Source organism: Dromaius novaehollandiae, chromosome 3 (genome assembly GCF_036370855.1).
Source record: "Dromaius novaehollandiae isolate bDroNov1 chromosome 3, bDroNov1.hap1, whole genome shotgun sequence".
NCBI classification, from domain to species: domain Eukaryota; kingdom Metazoa; phylum Chordata; class Aves; order Casuariiformes; family Dromaiidae; genus Dromaius; species Dromaius novaehollandiae.
Window position 1 is genome coordinate 35173923 of NC_088100.1, and position 20517 is coordinate 35194439.

General features: G+C 37.9%; 1 protein-coding gene across 4 annotated transcripts in view; it reads right to left on the reverse strand.

Moving 5' to 3' along the window:
• Nucleotides 1-20517, reverse strand: part of COL12A1 (collagen type XII alpha 1 chain) — a 106015-nt gene that overhangs the window by 27044 nt on the left and 58454 nt on the right. For all 4 annotated transcript variants that reach the window (XM_064508680.1, XM_064508679.1, XM_026102269.2 and 1 more), the window contains 16 exons: nt 19982-20111; nt 18940-19082; nt 17259-17388; nt 16951-17070; nt 16166-16312; nt 15227-15343; nt 14593-14739; nt 14063-14137; nt 13419-13558; nt 11807-11930; nt 11460-11603; nt 8802-8966; nt 7889-7927; nt 7651-7789; nt 5355-5497; nt 4865-4974 (listed from right to left, as the gene is read on the reverse strand). In XM_064508680.1, the coding sequence (XP_064364750.1) occupies nt 4865-4974; nt 5355-5497; nt 7651-7789; nt 7889-7927; nt 8802-8966; nt 11460-11603; nt 11807-11930; nt 13419-13558; nt 14063-14137; nt 14593-14739; nt 15227-15343; nt 16166-16312; nt 16951-17070; nt 17259-17388; nt 18940-19082; nt 19982-20111 (2013 nt within the window). The remainder of the gene's footprint in view (nt 1-4864; nt 4975-5354; nt 5498-7650; nt 7790-7888; nt 7928-8801; nt 8967-11459; nt 11604-11806; nt 11931-13418; nt 13559-14062; nt 14138-14592; nt 14740-15226; nt 15344-16165; nt 16313-16950; nt 17071-17258; nt 17389-18939; nt 19083-19981; nt 20112-20517) is intronic.

A 20517-nucleotide genomic window follows, 5' to 3' on the forward strand; every position in this document is an offset into this window, starting at 1 on the left:
ATCTTTGCATTTTGTTTTCAACAAAACAACTTTAACAAACATTGTCTCCAATTTCTAATGCACTAGTGTAAAGCATCATTTCTGGTGCCAGATGGCCCTTAACTTTCAAGAAAGAATATATATTTGAGTCTCTCCCTGGACTCCTCTAAGACAAAGTTTGACAGTCTTCTGATCTACTGCTAAATGAACCACATCAATAAGCTAAGCAAACTATTATCCCATATGTACATCAGCAGAAAGACATACGTTCATTATCAAATTTCCTGTGGCTGACTAGCACAAAACTGCAATCTAAAAGGAAGTCTAGCATGGTAAGCAGTAAGAAAGTAGAAGTTGTCTGTCTCTCCAAAACATTCGGTTATAAATTTAATGGCTGTCTCAGGGAGTCAGGATTTTTCCTACGGCACTTGCCAGATTCAACAGCTTTTACCATAGCTGTGCTACGCAAAGCATTCAAGTATGCCAAAGTAAATTCTCCCGCACAGTTAGGTGTAGTTAACTGTGCTTTACTGAATGAGCCAGTAAGTCATCGAATGAAAACCACAAAAATGTTTGACATTTTGGAAAACATCTTGTATTTAAAGATTTGTCATTTCTTTGAAACTGGATGGTAGGAGAAATTGCAAAAGTACCTTTTGAAATGTGGTAATCTTATTTTCCTTCTCTCATCCAGCTGAACCTACTATTAACTTTTATTAGAAGCTAATCAACATGGCTGATACATAAGGCTTTCCCAGCACATGAGCTGGGGAGTCCCATGATGTTATCATTAGCAACATGACTCATATAGCAATCTCAGAAATCATTCTGGAGAGAGTCCAGAGGAGTCTGCTCTCAGCTACATGGTGTAAGATCCTAAATACAGTTGTTTAAATCAGGGCTACCCCAGTTGCTTTTAATAATATCAAAATGTGAACTTCTGATTCTTTTCTGGGAAAAGAAGAAGGGAATTAGCTCACTGCACTAAAGAACAGATACATGGTTCAGTTTTGCTTAAGAAATAGTCTCATAACCAAGAACTCACAATTCCAGAGTTTTAATGTATTTCGCAGATGGCTGCTACTCCTCAACACTGTTCTGCATCTTTGCACTGTTTTCCAGTTATAGATATGAGTATATTTAAAATGAAAATAATATAAAATTCTGGATGTTTATTTTCCCTTTAATTGCTTTTCACCAACAAGTGTAGTAAACACTTAAACGTAACTGCTAGTGTTGCTGAGGTTGAGGGTTGTTCCCTGTTTGCTCTGATTAACAAGGAGATCTTTATTGTAAGTGTTATCAGAGAATTCTGCCCAGCTCTATCACATTTAGAGAAAGCTACAAAGGAAAAATATGACCATGAATGTCAATGAAATCACCAGCGGGCACTTAAACATACTGCTGGCAGTACAGCATGTAGAAAGCTTCACACCACTCACCTGAAGAACTCTATAGTCCTCAAGAAAGGAAGTCTCAGCTCTCAAACTAACAGCTAGCATGAGACATGCTAAATGATGCTCTGTGTTTTAACATTACTTCCTGGAAGTAAGAATGGCTCCACTTTTACACCAAAACAGTACTTATTCTAGCCTTTACTGGTAGTTTTTCTCACTCCAGTAGATTAACACATCTCCTGAAAACTCATTTGTCCTACTGAGGTATCAAACAAAGAAAGGCAAAGAGCCAAATGCCAAGGACAAAAGAGAGGCTAATGCAGGTGTGATCCAAGCCCACTCATAAATATCGGTCACAAAGTTAAAGAGATAAGCGTTTTTTCATATATAGGAAAATAATCAGTCATCAAATAGATTTTAAACACAAAAATAATTGGACATGATCTAGGAGCAATTTGGGGAATTACCCCGTTTGTCAAATTCTGAAGAAAACAACAGCTTCTATAATATTGAGTGATTTTTGTAGTCATCAGTGTTTTAAAGAGATCAAGTCTCAACATATTAGAAGGCTGGCATCAGCTTTCACTGCCTTCAGCCGTAGCAGAGCGAGGTGCACAATGTGCTCTCCAGCATCAGCAAGTTGACAGAAGCAACCCGTTATCAGTATCCTTAAAGGAATGCTGGCAGTGACTAGTCATGCAGCTGAGGGTATCATAAAGAAAACAAACGGTATACTGCAGCCATATTTAGTCATCAGAAGAAAACTAAACTAAACAGAAAGGAGATAAAGGAACACATGAGCATATGCATTTCAACTGACTGCAAATGTTGCAATTGCAACTCACTTTCATTCTTGTCCTAAACACACATGCTTAATGCAGCAGGAAAATATTTTTAAATTTGTTTTTTCAGACTTACGTTTAGTCTGAACCAAGTATCTGTCAAAGGCTAGAGGGAAGCAAGTCTGGCAGGATCCAGTTTTCATAATTCAGTGCATAAAATTATAAAAGCAAGCACAAAACTATCATAATTTCATGCAGATGCAGTAACCCGTAAGGATTTCACCAGCCATCTAGGTTTTGACAGTTCAAAAAACTAGCGTTTCATTCTAAATACTTCACTTACATGAATAGTCTAACGCAAATATCTTCCTCAGTTAATGTTGAGCATTGACACTATTCCTAATAAGCAAGAACAGTGGCATTTGCATGTCCACTCATTCTGCATATTTATTAACTAGAACAATGAATATAATGATATTTGATATATATATGATCATTTCATCTGCTGCTTTGAGAAGGCTTTACACTTGCTAGTGTTATCAAATAGGAAGGTTGAGGTACAACGAAGTGAACCATCTAGCTGAAAATCAGTTTAAATGAGTTGCAAATGGGAGAATAGAAATCAGATTCTCCATATTTTATTGATCCATTCTACCAATGAAAGCACTCTTCTTGTTAACTACGTGAGCTTAAGTCCTACAGAGGGCACACGTTCACCAAATAGCTCCTAATCCTGTGAAACCAAACTTTTAGATCTCTTGACTAAGGGGACAGCTAGGAACTGCTACATTTGCATAAAAGGGTGATGATAAAGATAGATACCCTGATGCAAGCTAGCAGACTAATAGTAGATCAAGCTCAAAATATCACAGCATCACAGAATGGTGGAGGTTGGAAGGGACCTCTAGAGGTCATCTAGTCCAACCCCCCTGCTCAAGCAGGGTCACCTAGAGCACGTTGCCCAGGACCCTGCCCAGACCACTTGTGAATATCTCCAAGGAAGGAGACTCCACCACCTCTCTGGGCAACCTGCTCCAGTGTTCTGTCACCCTCACAGTAAAGAAGTTTTTCCTTATGTTCAGATGGAACTTCCTGTGTTTCAGTTTGTGTCTGTTGCCTCTCATCCTATCACTGCACACCACTGAGAAGAGTCTGGCCCCATCCTCTTTACACCCTCCCCTCAGATATTTATACACATTCATAAGATTCCCCTCAGTCTTCTCTTCTCCAGGCTGAACAGGCCCAGCTCTCCCAGTCTTTCCTCATATAAGAGATGTTCCAGTCCCTTAATCATCTTAGTAGCCTTTCGCTGGACTTGCTCCAGTAGCTCCATGTCTCTCTTGTATTGGGGACCCCAGAACTGGATCCAGACCTCCAGGTGTGGCTACACCAGGGATGAGTAGAAGCGGGGGGATCACCTACCTCGACCTGCAGACAATGCTTTTCCTAATGCAACCCAGGATACCACTGGCCTTCTTGGCCACAAGGGCACATTGCTGGCTCATGGTCAACTTGTTGTCCACCAGGACCCCCAGAGCCATCTCCACGGAGCCGCTTTCCAGCAGGTCAGCCCCTAGCCTGTACTGGTACATGGGGTTATTCCTTTCCAGGGGCAGCACTCTGCACTTCCTTTTATTGAACCTCATGAGGTTCCTCTCTGCCCATCTCTCCAGCCTACTGAGGTCCCTCTGAGTGGCAGCACGCGCCCCTGGTGTATCAGCCACTCCTCCTAGTTTTATATCATCAGCAAACTTGCTGAGGAGGCACTCTGCCTCTTCATCCAGGCAACTGATGAATAAATTGAACAAGACTGGACCCAGCATTGACCCCTGGGGGATACTGCTAGCTACAAGCCTCCAACTAGACTTTGCGCCACTGATCACAACCCTCTGAGCTCTGCCATTCAGCCAGTTCTCAGTCCACCTCACTGTCCACTCATCTAGCACTTCCTGAGCTTGCCTATGAGGATGTTATGGGAGACAGTGTCAAAAGCCTTACTGAAGTCAAGGTACACAACATCTACTGCTCTCCCCTCATCTACCCAGAAATATACATGCAAATAGATTATGCGATGCATTATGTGCTCTTTCTCATTACTGTTGCTTCCTCAGTTAACAGAATATTCTCTGCTAAATGTTTTGGAATATTTTAGACCCAGTGATTCTAAAGCCAACAATATATCAATACGTATGCATACATACTATATGTATATAATGCATTATGTTTGTTAAACATATAAATCTCATTCAATATGCTATTTATCTTCCAAACTTGTCTCCTTGCCTCCACCTACACTTTCATAACTGTTTACTCTCTGTGGCCTTATCTTCCTCTTCTCTGAATGATTCCAAATCATTGCACTCTCCTCCAATCTTTTCTCATTGTAGCTTCCTTTTCCCCTTTTCAAGTTTATCTTTTATTCTTCCTTTTTCATATGCGAGGAATGAGGCTATAAAATCTTGTTCAGATATATTTCTCCACTTACACAAGCTTGGCAAAATCATCTCTTGCCTTGGGTTCAGACTAGGCCTTTAACTCAATAAACAAAGAAGAGCTACAACTTCAGAGATCTTGTTTTATGTAATATGTAAGTCCCTGCAAATCAGCTCACAGAGAGTAGACACAACTGACTGGCGTCTGCTTACTTGTCTTTTGTTTCAAAGAATAGCACTTTACAAAATAACATTCATAATTTCAATCCTTTACCTTGTGGAAGCTTCCATAAAAGATTTTCTTTACTTCATCATTATCAAAAGTTACAGTTTGAACCTCTCCCCTTGTATCCTTGTTAAAGAATGACAACACTTTGCTGGCAGCTGCAACAAATGAAGATAATATATTTCATTTCAGATGTACTACCAAAATCACTGTCCTAAGATACACTCATGGATAAAATATAGTGCACCACTCAGCTGCATAAACATGGATTATAGATGACTTTACAGGACCGTAACTGCGTAGATGTACATTCCTCTGGTTTTAGAGGTAATAACAAAGTCAAAACGTAGCTTAGTTGAATTATTCTTAGTTGAGTAACTAGTTGAAGTATAAAGTAAAAAAATTCTTGTAAAACAAAAAACATATAATCCCTTTGCCATGTAAAAATGCTTTGGCTTTGAAAAGATTTGGAAAGAATGCATGAAAAGTAACTTTATAAAGTACAAATTCTCTGTTCAATAATCATAATCATCCTTACGATCAAGCACCACTCCAACTTGTGGTTTGTAATCTCTGTCTGTAATCTGCCAAATTGCAAAAGGCTCGTTGGGTGATTCCGGCAGAAGGCGGAAGAGCATAATGATAGTGTAAGCCTGTGGCAATCCCTCTGGGTGAACCTCCCTGTTAAGAGAATATGAGGACATTTTTTCACATCAAAAACACATGAGAAAAATAAACAAGATCTTCATCATTTGCTCTTTCTCAAAGAAAAGACATAAGAGTAATGGAGAATCACAGTGTTGTGATGTGTTCAACAGAACTGACCATTTTATTTACCTCATCAAATAGAAAAGAACTATGTGATAAAAATCATTTTGTGATTTGTTAAGATGAACTCACAGCCTATGTTTGAGTCCATGGTTATGTCCATGGTTATGGGGACAGCCAATATGACCAAGAGGTCTTGGAGATGTATTCTGGTGGAAAGCTTCAGCATAAACTACACATATTTTAAATTTCTTCATGATAAGTATAGATAAAAGAAAGACCATAGCTTTATTATTCTTTCACCTGGCCCAATTTAGACAGCCAGGCAACACTGCCCTTGACTACACTGGCAGCCAGGCACATGTACAATGAAGGAAATAGTAAGGTATTCCCTGAAATTGGTACAGTATTTGGGCTCCACCTCATTCATCGTTGACTGCTGAGGTTTAGATTTGTGATGTTCAGACTGTTAGGTATTAAAAGGACAGAAAGCCAAAAGTAAATAAAAATACACATCATATGGCCTCTGGTATATTCTGAAGGGTGGAAAATACAGGAAGGGAACTGTAAAAAAGGAGGTAAATTCTGTCTCTCCTTAGCCAATATACTGGCACTTCTGCGGACTTAGAGGGTGATTTGGCCTCATGAACATGGACAGAGAAACCTTAAGATTAATAGAGAAGTTGCTCTGTATTTTGGGCATAGCTCAGGTACCCATACCGTTAGAGACATTCTACAATAATAATCATATCATTAAGTCAATAACAACACACAGCACAGTGCAAGAAAGAAAATAATAAAGTAGATACAGCAACACTATCTATAACTCTGATGCCAAGTTATCTCAGATATGAAAACAACTACGCCACCAGGATCAGGAAACTTTTTACGCCTTGCTGCCTCAGTCTGAAGTGAGTATTACTTTCTGCCTCCTCATGAAAAATAAGTGCCAAGAATACTCTGACAAGTCTACTCCAACTCTTAAAGCAGACAACAGAATATGTATTACAACATTTTAAAAATTAAAATAAACAGAAACTGTCTTTTTTATCATCTTTTTATCATCTTACTTATCCTGCTAAATGCAACATTTATGTTAATATAACAGAATTGCAAAACAAGGTCCCACTAACTGGAATTATCTGCACTTCCCTAGGCTGTAAAAATCCATACTGTCAGGGATCTGTCACACCCAAAACTATACTGGCCCATCAAAGAAGAAAAAGTCCTCACGTACTAAAATTTTATAGTTGTGAGCTGAGAAAGCTAGCAAAAGGTATTAATTCTTCATACATCTCAGCTCCTGTATGCGTGATCTAATCTTTACCCAATCTCACAGGATGGCAGCAGTTTTCAAAAGTTTATATGAACAATTGACTAAACTTCCTTAATCTAATAGGAGTAATGGGCTAGCTTTAGGCATCTCTCTTGACTTTTCTAAAACATACTGAAGAAGAAGAGAGAGGAACAGATGTAATAAGACAATGAGGGAGGTAGTGTTCTCCCTTTACCACTAGATTCCTCTTGCTCAAGCTAACTCTGCTTTTTTTGTGTGTGAGATAGTTGAAAAGAACGACCGCATGTTACCCTCCATAACCAAGCGCTAGGATTACAGACACTTGAAAACTCCACTTCATTTGCAAAATACAGCAACTCAACTAGAGGAGAAACTACCCCACATCGATGACATCAGTGTGCTGCCTACTGCAGTATGATGCCTCTGCAAAAAGTGGTACTTATCCCTCCAGATTGAAACCGTTTCCCTCTGGCAATATGGAGTTCTTTGTATTAAAGAGGCTGCTGTTCAATTGCCTCAGGCCAAACTGTGGATTATATTCACTATATATAACTTGAATGGCTTTGAATGGTTAAGAAGCATAGTCTTAAAAAAAGAACAATAAGAAGAGAACAATGACACATTCACTGGAGTTCAGTAAAAAGAACACCAAATAACCGCATCTTCTATAAGATACTAATGCTATTATCTATAAACGCTATTAATCCTTCTCCACCTGCTTGCCCTAAGTATGAGTCTTCTAGGAAAACAGTCTAAACAGACAACTTACCGTACCGGCTGGCTGACAAAAGCGTTTTTGTGGAGTCTGTATGCTACATAGCTTGGGAAAGAGCCTGATTCCAGTGATACACCTTGTACAGAAGCAAAATGCTTCTCTGTTAGGTTATATGATTCCAGCATCTTGAAGCCTTTACATCAGGAGGGGAAAGAAAAAAAAAACACTTTAATGTAACTGTGGGAAATGGCGCAAATGAACCTATGCCAAAATATTACAGACTGCTCCTTACCAGGTGAAGTGTATCCCTCCAAGTAAATAAGAGGACAAGCTAAAAGAAATGAAACAACATGTAAATTCAAACTAATAAAACCTAACATGATATGAACATGTACATACTTCCAACGTTTTATTATCAGAAAAGCTGCACTCTTATTAATTATCAGCCAGCTTCTCTTATGTTTGTCATCCTGTGTTCTGTTCTGCAATAGATGAACTGTTATAATCTTTATTCACTACTTGCAGTAGGATATTTCTACCATGACAAATCGTACGGAATAATAAATGAACTCCAAGAATATTTTAAGAGTCCAATTCATAAGAAGAAATGGGCAAAGTGACACAATCTTTCCATGGATATTTAATGCATGAGTCAGGCTGCATATCAGCTGTCAGATTCACAAGGAAAAACTGCAGATTTATAGGGCTCCTCAGCAGCCTGCAGATGAGGCAGTAAGGGAGTACATAGTTGCACATGACAAGTCTGAGAATTTTTCATTTTTGCCATAGAAGGATTTCACATGAGTAAACAACTAGACATTAACTTAGATAATTTTAAAACAACATCACACACTTCAGCTGCTCCCCTATATCAGTCCAGACCAGTGGTAAGGAAGAGACCTGTCATGTCCCACAGTACACCTTAGGCATTATTCTGCTTTCTCTTAAAGAGTAGCTCTTAGTGACTGTTATTCTCTTTTTGATACACCAGTATCTTGAAACATGAGAAAAGTTTACATAAAATATAATAACTACTTCAAATTAAAAACAATAACTTTCTCTCTCAAACCATGTGAACTATAATGAAACTTATTTTTTCCATATGAACACTTCTTTTAAAGTACTGTAAATGGGATGACAACTGCAGCACTATGTAAGCAAATGTACTAGTTTCAGGACAATAGAAAACACTGTCTGTTACTCACTTGAGGTAGCTGTCTCGCACACAAAGGTGAGGAGGTTATCTTGAATCTTTTCAAAGGCATCAAAGTCATCAACAATAAATACATGACGCTCACTGGGTTTGCTGGCAATCTTGGCCAGCTCATTGTAATCCACATCAGCCACACCAACCACAAAGACACTGAAACCTGTAAAAGTAGCACTTTTAATGCAAGATGTAGTTAATACACATTACCATTTTCCAGGTCAACATTTCACAAACCATCTCTGTCATTGACTTCTCAAGCTCTACCAAGTCTTGCATCTGATCTTCTTTATGAGCATATATTCTGGACATCCTTTCACTTTATCAAAGTTCAAGAGGGATTAGGATGATTTTTGCATCTTTCTTTCAAAACTTTATCCTCCTTCCTTCATTGACTGTTGTTGGGCATTATCCAAGCTCACGGGCCTGGCTCCATAGTCCCTTCACTCCTTCACACAAAATGCACAATCATCTTCTCCATTCTACAGTATCTCAGATCTGTTCTGTGTCCAAAATCTCTGTGCACACTATCTACAGTTATCTGATCTTTTAATTCTTGCCACCTCCTGCTTTTCATGTTTCTCTGTTTCCCTCTCTTGTTTTTAGGGTGGGATTCATGTCACCAATTTTTACTTTCCAAGTTAACAACAAGTCTAAGCCAGCTCTTTAGGCTTCCTCTATAAGCAACAGAGAGAGATGGATTCAGAATGCAGTTCATCTCACCTCCCTAAGATGCTTACTTCAAGATAGGAGAAACTGCATTCTGTAGATACCTATTTGTTGCTCTCTTCAATGACTGCGAAAGGACCCTAAAAGACCAGCTCAGACCAGACATTTAGTAGTTAGATGTCTAAAGTTAAATGAGAAGAATACAGCCCCTAGAATTTAATCATATAACACCAGAAGTAAAGGTATAATCTGCTTCTTTGTCAGGGTTGTTTTCCTCTATAAATCTTTATAATAGCTTCTACTTGCCTTCTATGTCAAGTTTTAGCTTCCAGTTATCTTCTAGCCTTTACAAAATTGTCTCTCTGACTCATTTCTTTCTTTCCCCTCTCCTACCTAATCCTCCACTTAATAATTTGTCCTCTCTTTGCCATATCACAAAACAGAGAAGGAAAAAAATGTCACTGCAGAATTCAACATTATATAGCAAAATCTCCCACAAAATTTCAGTGACAAGAAACTGCACAGACAAGCTAAGTCAAAGCTAAAACAAGCATATCTTCATAAGCTGCTGTCACAGCAGTAATTACACAATAGAGATCCACAGATGGAAAGATAACAAAGGTAAGATTGTCCAAATACAACTGTTAGCCTGAAGAAAAATCAAATATGTGCATATAAAATGTGGAAAAACTAGTTAGCCAGCAATACATCAGAAAAAAAATTAAAAAACGTTTTTGATGACAAACTGACTATGAATGAACAATGGATGCTGTTGCAAAAAAGGCAAATGTCATTCTGGGGTATATTAACAAACATATATCAGAGATGGGAGATAATTATTCCTCTCTGGCCAATATTGGTAATGCCTTGGCTGAAATACTACGTTCAGTTTTGGGCACTATATTTAAGACGCAAAGAAACTGAAGCCAGTAGAGAGGATAGCAAAAATGATAAGAGGTTTGGAAAACACGATCAACAGAGAAGGTTGAAGGAAATGGGTTTGTTTAGTCTAGAAAAAGAGAAGAGAGAGACAGGAAATGACAGCAGGCTTCAAGTACGAAGGCCTGTTACAAAGTGGATAGTGATCAATTTCTTTCCTGATTAACTAGGGACATGAAAGGAAGAAAGCAGTTTCATTAGCTTCAAGAAACACGTAAGTTGGAAAGTGAAGAAAAACTTTTTAACTAAAAGGGTAGTTAAGCACTACAGCAGATTATCCAGGCAGACTGTAGACGTTTTCATCAATAACTTAGCCAAACATTTTTAGAAGTAATCTAGATAGAGTTGATTCCCTCAGAGCAGAGAGATGAACGTGATGACCACTCATGATCTGTTCTAAGCCCTACAAGTCTGTGATTTCTTTAAGGAAGTATACCATCTTCTTACTCAGGCAACTGAACTCCAGGTGGTTCATACACTAAAACGCAGAACTGCTGGGTGATCTCAGTAGAGGCTAGTGATGGCAGGGGAAGAAATGGGTCCTCAGTTACACATAAGCCACATTCAGGACATCTAAAGAGGGAGTGCAAGGTTTCTCGGCTTGGAAGGCAATGAAGGAGTCAATTCAGACCCACCTCCAGCAATAGCAGTTCCTTTAACTGAAGCTCCTCTAGCTTATGCCAGCTACAGCTTAAAACTCAAAACAGTCAAGCCCAGTACCTCAAGAGCACCAGAACGCAGTGCACTTCATAATGCACACAGCAAGGAGGAGGAAAAAGTGATTGAAAGTCAGCTCTACTAAATGATATACATAAGGAATTTCTTGAAAGCCTTTGGAAGCCAGATCCACCCCCAGGGAGGACAGGAGAAAGAAGTAAGTCTGGCCAGGGAATCTAAATTCTTAAAATAGTTCTGAGTCATTCTAAACACACGTTTCTGAGTCCACAAATGATGAATAAAGAACTCCCAGACAACTGAAACACCATTTTAAAACTGTATTGCTTAGCACTTAAGGAAATGCAACAGCTAGGTACTGTGAATTGCTTACCAGAATGCTGTATGATCGTTGCTGCTTTCCTCACCTCATCCTGCGATCGACCATCTGTGACAACAACAAGTACCTTGGGAACGCCTCGCCTCATGCCACTCTCCCAAGTCAAGACCTTCTCTTTGATAAATGTGAGGGCTTTGCCTGCAAAGTGCACAATGAATAAGGAGTCAGCCATGTTATCCACAAGAATATAAATCTATTACTTTATCTTGAAAAGGTGACAGCCACAAAACTAAAACAGAAGGAAATAAAAACCTAAACCTTCTGCCACACAGTACTAGGATAATGAGACAGTTTCCAAAAACAATTTATTCTAAAGAAATATAATTATAGCTCAGAGCTACCTGTGCGTGTATTTCCACCTCTGTACTGAATATTTTGAAGAGCTCCAAGGGCCTGGGCCTTATCATCAAATGTATTCAGTTTAAATTCAGATTTTGCCTCATCACTGTACTGCACAAATGAAACCTGAAACAGAAAGTATCACAGTGTTTAGTCTCATACCTCTGTGTTCAGAGAAACTCCCTCTGGTGAAATATGTATTACAGAATATTAGTAAGCATTAATAATTAAACTTTTTTCATATAGATATGTATATGCGCACACATACATATTTATATACATAGATACCCTCACAGCTGTGTACATACAATACTTTTTCATTCTTTCTTCTTAGTGTATAAAATATGATAAGGACTTAAGTAGGTATGATTAATTGTCTGCTATTATTACGATAGAATATATAGTACCTATTCTCTGCTTCAGAGCAGATGTACAGTGTCTACAAAACTTTTTCCAGTTTTTTTAAGAAATTAAGAAGAATGAGAAAAAGCAGAGCATGAGGGGTCCCTTTTCCTTAAAAATAAGTCTAAAGAGTTAAAGATGGGAAAGCAAAGGTCTACAGATATGCCTGGAAGACAAAAGGTAGTTCACAAGCAATGTAAATAGCTTCTACAGTTACTAGAAAAAACACTCTTCCACAAAAATCCCCTCTGCCTTCTAACCAAGGAAATTGTATTGCACCTGCAGGTCATTGCAATGCTCCAGAAATACCTTTTAAGTAACTGTCTCATGTCTTATGTTATTCACTTCATCTAGTGAAAGAGAGATATTTATGGGACCCTAGGCAGCACTCTCATCCAACTTCCCCTAAGCAGAAGAAAAATGCTGATGGTGGAAGGCTTACAGTAAGAAGCCTCCCAGAAAAGTGCTCTGTCAGAGCCATGATCAGCCCAGAAATCTTGAAATTCTATTCCTCATTAGCTATTATTGTTTATTTTTTAACGATGCATTAATTCATTCAGAGGACTAACTCTTCCCCATATTTTCACAAGGCCCACTGTGGAGTGGACTCATTTTATCTATCTTTAGTATGGGACAAATGAACCTCTGGAAGTGCTTATCTCAAAGAGGTTCTACCTGCCTACTGCAGGGGGAGTCTAGGCAGCTAGATCAGACAAGGCTAATGACAAGCCAGCTGAATTCCTTCCACACACAAGACTCTCTTCTTGAACTGAGAAATTAAAACATAACCCCAACTCAAAACTTACACTGTCTTCAAAACAGATTTCTGATATGACACAGATGAAAACTAATTTATAACAACTAGGCAGCATGCCAGCTGTTAATGCCCTATACAAAGAAACAAAAGCATGAAGCTAACCATACATTGCCCCAGTTTCTCTGTCTGTAGGATTCCCATAGGATCCTTCAACTTTTCTCTTTCAGAACAGTAACTTCTCAGGACAGACTGGATTCTCTTTCCATTTACAGAGCACCCCATATATTTCACATACACTTACACATGCACACACACATACACAAGCATTGTACAACAGTCCAACACAGAAAACTAGCAGAAGTCCTAAAAAAAGGAAAAACCAGATGTGACTTCAATAATTCAACTTTATCTTTAGTTTCCCTCCAAAATGCACTCAAGAGGAATAATGAACCCACCTGGATTCCAGCAGGATTAATCAAGTCAAAGGCTCCTACTGTATTAAAAACAAATTTCACTACTTTGTTGAAGTTATCATCACCAATACTCCAGGAAGCATCAGTCAAGAATACTATATCTGCTTTGGCACCTCTACATACTGAAAGATAAAGAAAGAGAAGGAATATATCATTCATAGCACTTTGGAATAAAGAGGATTGTTTCAAAAACTGAAAATTCATGAGTGACAAATATTCAGCAAACTTCTATTATCATGCAGTCAACCTGGCAGGTGGCCTATACCCAACACAAACACATTTATTAAAAATTTTCAAAGAAAATTTGCTCAGGAAGCAAATAAAAATGTCTTAAATGTCATTTTTTCTGAGTAACCAACATCAAATATGTCTTCTGAAGGCAAGGCTCACAAATTTGTTTAAAAGCTATAAAAAACATGATTTTTCCCTCAGAGGTATGCGCCTTGCTATCCTAACCCATGAAAACTCCACAGTGAATGGATGGCATTAGGAAATTGGTCTCAAACTTCATTACCTACAAGGTTGTGCAAGTTTTAAATCTATTTCAACTTAGGGAAAACAGAATTAAAGCCTGAAGCAGTGCAGCAACTATGTAAAATACTGAATAAATCTACAAATAAACATACCATCTCGAGCTGGTGGGATTGTAGGAGGTGGAGGAGGTGTAGGTGGCAGAGTTGGTGCCTCTGTAGGTTTGAGGACTGAAAGAAAATAAACATTTGATTCAATATAAATTCTTTCATTCAAGCAAAAACTCTAGATTATGTTTTATATTACTGAAGAAAGAATCCCACCCTTTCTCACTAACCCATACAATGTATAATTAGCAAAGAAAAATTTCCTGTACTACATAAGTAATGAAATTATAACCACTGTCATCACAAAGGTACATGATTTCATTGTTACATAAGCTGAGTAACATCCTACTGTGAAACTGCTTCCCAGTTTTTCATCTAAATGCAAGGAAATACTTGGGCTGAAGAAGAGCATAAAAATTCATTTCTTTCCCTCACAAACTCCAGTTAACAGTACAATCAGAGGAAGAGGAAAGATTACTTAAGAGTACTGAAAGGCATTTTGAAACAAGACAAGTTCTACAGTCGAAATAAGACAAGTTCTATAGCCAAAATTTAAGGTTCATAGTATTGGTACCTACCTGTGTGTTCCCTCAGAGAGACTGGAGGTCCCTCAAGGTTAGGGGTCTGAACAAAGATGGTAGCATTGTATTCTGTGTCTGGTGATAGGCCGGTAAAACAATGGCTCGTTTCTGATCCACGTACTGTGATTTCTTGTCCTCTGGATCCTGTTAAAATAAAGCCCAGTTGAAAGAATGTTAGAAGCCAGTATTTCCCTTTTAATATGTGTGCAAATAAGTGTAGAAATTAGGGACCTCTGGGGAGGAGGCTGGAATAGACTGGACAGCAGTCTTTAAAAAGTAGCCTTTGAATAAAGAGTCTTTAAAAAGGAGTCCTTAAAAGCCTTTCTGAACCAAGATTTTGCTGTGAGAACTCTGCACCCTGGAGCATACTGGAGAGCAATTATTTTCCATTTAGAACCCTGGTAACTAGCAGATTCCCATTGATGAAAGTTAACATCACAACAAGCAGCACTAACTCCCTCTTGCACCTTTTTCATCACTCTAGAAAAACAGGTTGTGTTCAGAGCTTTAAAGCTCAACCACATGCAGCATGACTTCCGGTGGAGCCTTGCCACCATACTAAATACAGTGTGCTGCCACTGAAATAAAACAGATATGTTCCCGGAAAAAATGAAATACAAAATGCACTTACCATCAGCTGGATTTAGCTTTAGTCTATAGGAAGTTGCTGATCGGTGAGCTGACCATCGGATACAGAAAGCATCCCAACCCACTTTGTAACTTGTTAGATCAGTGACATTCAGATATACTGTAAACAGAGAAAGAGATAAATTACTCTGTGGGGAATGGTATGTAATGGATGTTAAATGAATAAGGTCAAAATGAAAATTATATTAGCAATGCTCGTCCAGAACTTGATTTTTTTAAATATTCATAGATGAAAAAAGCAGTTCTAGTCAAATCCCTTTATTTTCTGTTATGCCCTGTAGATGCTGAGCTATTTACAAAGACCCAAAGGCTGACAGCCTTCTCATATTAGGTAATAACCCATTTTATGAGTTCAACAATTCATTTTATGAGTTTTTTCACTAAGTGGAGTTCTTTATAAAATAAGACACATCTGAAAACCAGAATCTGTCTCATTATATTTACAATAGCACGGAAAAAAAACCAGTGTATCAACAGAAGTCTGGATGTCTAATTCAACTTAAATGTAAGAATTTTTAGAAGCTTATTTACTGAGGTTATCAACAAAATCATCTCCTGCTGAAAATGTTGAGTTTCAATCACTGGATGTTCCTGTGAGATATGATCAGAGGCAACAAAAAACCTAAACCTGCACAGCATGGTTAGATTCTGCAGTCCTGCAATTCAAGATTGGCGCCAACCATAGCTAAGCAAAATTTTAGGAAGCAGACTAGAAAAATGTGTATCATCAAAACATTACTAAAAAATATATTTACACTACCCAAGCTTAATTTTGTAATACCTACATCATGGACAACTCAATTCTCCATGAAGGATATTCAGACCTTCTAAAAACCAGCCTTAAAAATCCTCTCTTCAATCAACATTATCTCAGACCAGCATGTGTATCTAGCATGACTACAACAAAATTATTTTGACTTACAGGTAGTGCCTTGATCTGTCAAAGGTGTGCTCATTCCAGAATCATACTGGGCATAAACATTCACATCATAAGTAGTACTGGGAGACAAGTTATGCAGGGTGTAGGAAGTCACTTCTCCAACAAAAACCTCCATTGGCTCATTTGAACCTTGAATGAAGGAAAACATCAGGAAAAGACAGAGAGAGGAAAAGACTCATGATTAGATGATCTAGAATATTATCAGCCTTCTCTAACATGTCTTTAATTGTTAATCTTGTTTACTAAAACAAAACAAATTCATTTCTTAAATCATCTAACTTTAGCATGCAAGACTATTGCAAACAGAACACATATAGCTTCACAACCTATTGTGCCACATTTGTGTTTAATTCAATTTCTAGAAAGGTATGTTTATCATTTCATTCTCTCATAAAGCAAAAGTTTTGAAGGACCTTAATACCAAAATATCTGTCCAACAGTCATCTCACATACACCAGCCCATATCCTCAGAAGGAGAAGAGGTATTAATGAGAGTCCAGAACTTTATCTAGTCACCATATTAAATCTCAACTGGACAATTTATTCTCTGTAATTGAATGCATGAAACACTGTATTTGGTAGATTGCACTTCTTATGAAATATCGGTAATAAGAAGACTTAAACTTGCATCAAATCCAGTAAATAATGGAAATAAATAAATCGTTTATCACAAATGTTTTCACTATACATGTGATTTCTATTCTGATCTCCCATTAGCCATTCACTATTCTGAGAATGCTCTCTTCATAATGAACAGGTTTTCTTACCCACTGGTTTGTATACAATTTTATAGCCCAGAACAGGGGATGGTGAAGGATCCCAGGAAACTCTGAATCGTGTATACCATTCATCAGATATATACATGTTCTGCGGAGGAAGTAGGCCAACTGAAAAAAAAGAAAAAAATACCCTAATTAGACTGGCAACTGTTTTTCAACCTCTATAAACCCACAGTGTAAGTCTGTAGGGAAAGAATCATGTCAGATCCATCACTAGCATAATGAGACCTTAACAATGTAGGAGTGCTCAAGCAATCTTTATCTTAAAAAGAATATAAAATATTAAAACGAATTACCAGTTCTTCCATTTCCAGTCAGTTGTCCACCATCTCCATCTTCATACACAGCCACAATAGTAATTTTATATGGTGTATCTGACTGCAGCGGTTGTAGTATCACATTATTTCTTATCCCAGGAACTGTTGTCTAGAACACATAAGAGAGACAGAGGTAAATACGCCCAAAGTACTGCAACTGACCAATAAGGACAGTAACTAGAACTAAAACTGTGCTCAACACCTAGCACTCTTTTTATTATGTCCACTGTAGATAAAGTCATTCAATATATCTTAATGGTTATAGCCTATGAACAATTACAAACATGTGCTACTTTAAAATATACACCACTGTGGCTGCCATAAAAACATAATGCAAATTGACTCTTTGGTCCCTACCCTCATACCAGACTAAGACATTGCCATTCCTCACCCAGATTTCAGTACTGTTCCCTCCAAAAAAGGGGAAAGTTGTGATGATATGTTCAGAGACAAAAAAAGAGAAGAAAAAGCTCCTGAAATGAGGTGGGAAGACAAAGCCATTCACACTACTCATCAGTTTCATTGTTGCTTCTTCATTATCCTCAAATCAGGATATCATTTTCCTCATATAAACAACAGTAACTCTGAGAAGGAAGCCGTAAATATTTTGATATGTAAAAACTTGCCTATTTATGCAAACAACAGTCTTCTCAACTTCCTGTAGCAACGATACACTATAGCTCCCTTCTAATTGAAAGTCAGGTGTAATTCCAAAAAGTGAAGCTGCTCCATAAAAAGGCCATATAGCATTGAAACTGCAGAAAGTATCTCAAGGTATCTCAAAAGCATTCCCCAATCAATTTTCCATTATTAGCTGACAAAAAATTTCAGTTGTTTGAGACCTGCTGTTGTTATGAAATGTCCAACATTTTCTGCAGGAAAGCTGTGTGTGTTCAAAACACATCTCTCCACTGAAAAACAGTTTCACTAGGGAATTTTCAACCAGTGAACATCCAATATGTCCTACAAAATGATATACATGCCATAACAGCATTTAGGTGGTGCTCTACATGTTGAATTTTGGCTGGTGGCAGTCAGCAGGAATTCCGCCATTGACCTCTATGGGATCCGAGTTTGGCTTTGCTATAAACACTCAGGGAATTTTATAAATATCAGATTAACTTGTGCTATGATTAAGCTGCAGGAAATTAAACACAAACACTTAAAACTCATACTGAACATTTCAAAAGCAAGTTAGATGCTGAATCAAAGTTACCACTGCTTGCTTAGTTAAACCAACTTGGCCAACTCACTTCAATTTGTAAAATGCAGACTTATATTTATTCTGCATCTTAGCACAATGACTGCATATTGAATAGAATATGAAGTAATGGCTATTCACCACAGCAAAATCTTTGAACTACATGTGGGAAGCAGGTTCTGCTCAAAACCTTCTGATTAATGATGTGACTCACACGTTTAACATTATTTTACACATGGTTTGGTTCATTAAACTGTTTATGCACTGCAACATCATGAAACAAACTGTTTTAGACAAACCATGGCTTATCAGCATCAGTGACTCTTAAACAACAATGACCAAACCACCCATAAAGCTATCAAAGTGTACTACATGTAGAACAGGTATCTTTGGCTGTCTGTAGCCTACAAAAATCAGCTGAAAACATCTCAGTGTTTATTAACAAATTACAGAGCTTACATATTCATCTATGGGATCTCCCACAGTGGGTGAATAAATGATTCTGTATTGCTGGACTGGTCCATCAGCATGGTCCCATTGTACAGAAAGGCTGTTTGTGGTCTCATCAAACACCCTCACATTCCTTGGCCCACTGCGAGGCACTAAAGAAAGAAAATACAGAAGCCGCTGTAAAGCACAATTCTTCCAGTCCAGTGTAACTCTCACTGATGCAAGCATTGCCCTGGAGCAGAAGCTAAGGGCTCTCCCTGAAACCCAAAATAAGCATATACAGGCAGATTCAGTAGATAATACAGCAGTGCCTGAAGTTCTTCAGTACAAATAGCACCTTAACTTGAAGAACTGGAGCAGTATGGAAGGGAGAGAACATTGAAGGGACATAGAAGGTGAGCATCTATATAAATAGCCTGTCACATTTGCAAGTTTTATATATATGTCTGGGGATATAATAAGGAAGGCATAGAGGCGTCAAAAGAGGGGTGTCATATAAATGCCACAGACAGGTTCTTAACACATTATTTCTCGAATTAATTTGAAATACACCCTGCGTACTCAGATCCTGCAAGCTAAGTTGCAACAAAGAGGTTTTGCTGTTTAGGCAACTCCAGAGAAACAAATATTTGGGGAGAGCCACATATACAATTATTATGTAAGACACAGAACATGAGGTATAATAACTTTTTCTGTTGACAGCAAATTCTACCCATCTTAATGTGCTATTTTTATTCAGAAAGACAATTAGATATTTAGCTGCGATTAAATTTTAAAGAATAGTTTTTACACTCTCAAACATGTAGGATGAAATTAGGTTTATCTCACAGATGAAAGAGAGTTCAGTGATTATGCACATGCCACAACTGCCAGACAACATAACAACAGCTCCCTTCCCGAAATGCCTATAACAGCTTCAGCCATAATTCAGTTGCACTGATCTCAGGGTTGCACTGAACAGCTTACACTATTTGTGACTGCCATCAACTTTCTAAACTCCTAATACACCAAATGTTGACATAGATTTCACAAAGCAAGTAGTGCCTCTTACATGTTCTTCCCTGTGCTTCACTTGGATTTCCTTCTCCATCTGCATACAGAGCTATAACATTTATTGAGTAAGCCGTGTCAGGAGTCAAGCGCTCCAGCATCACGTCATGAGTGTTGGCTGGTATCACAATCTAAAATGGAAACAAAAGGCACCTGCATAAAAAAACTTCAATCCATACCATGTCGTGTTAGAATGAGCAATTTGAATGAAATAAAGAAAATTTGGGAACCATGCTGTGTATTTTCTGAGTAAAATAATATATGTTTAAAACAACCAATTAATATTAATAAAAATTCAACAGCAGGTGCTACAAAAGATTGGAGAATACATAAGGAGTTCTCATTCTTCAAACAGAGTTATTATTTTTTACATTTTACATGAAAACAGGAAAAAAAGAAACATTCAGGAACCCAAAGCAAAAAAGTAGATTTTCTCACGGTTTACTGACATGTAAAGGACATTTCCTAATAGGTATTAACAGACAGGGTCCCACATGGGTGCAAAGTATTATACAGTCACACTTTACAGATGCAAAT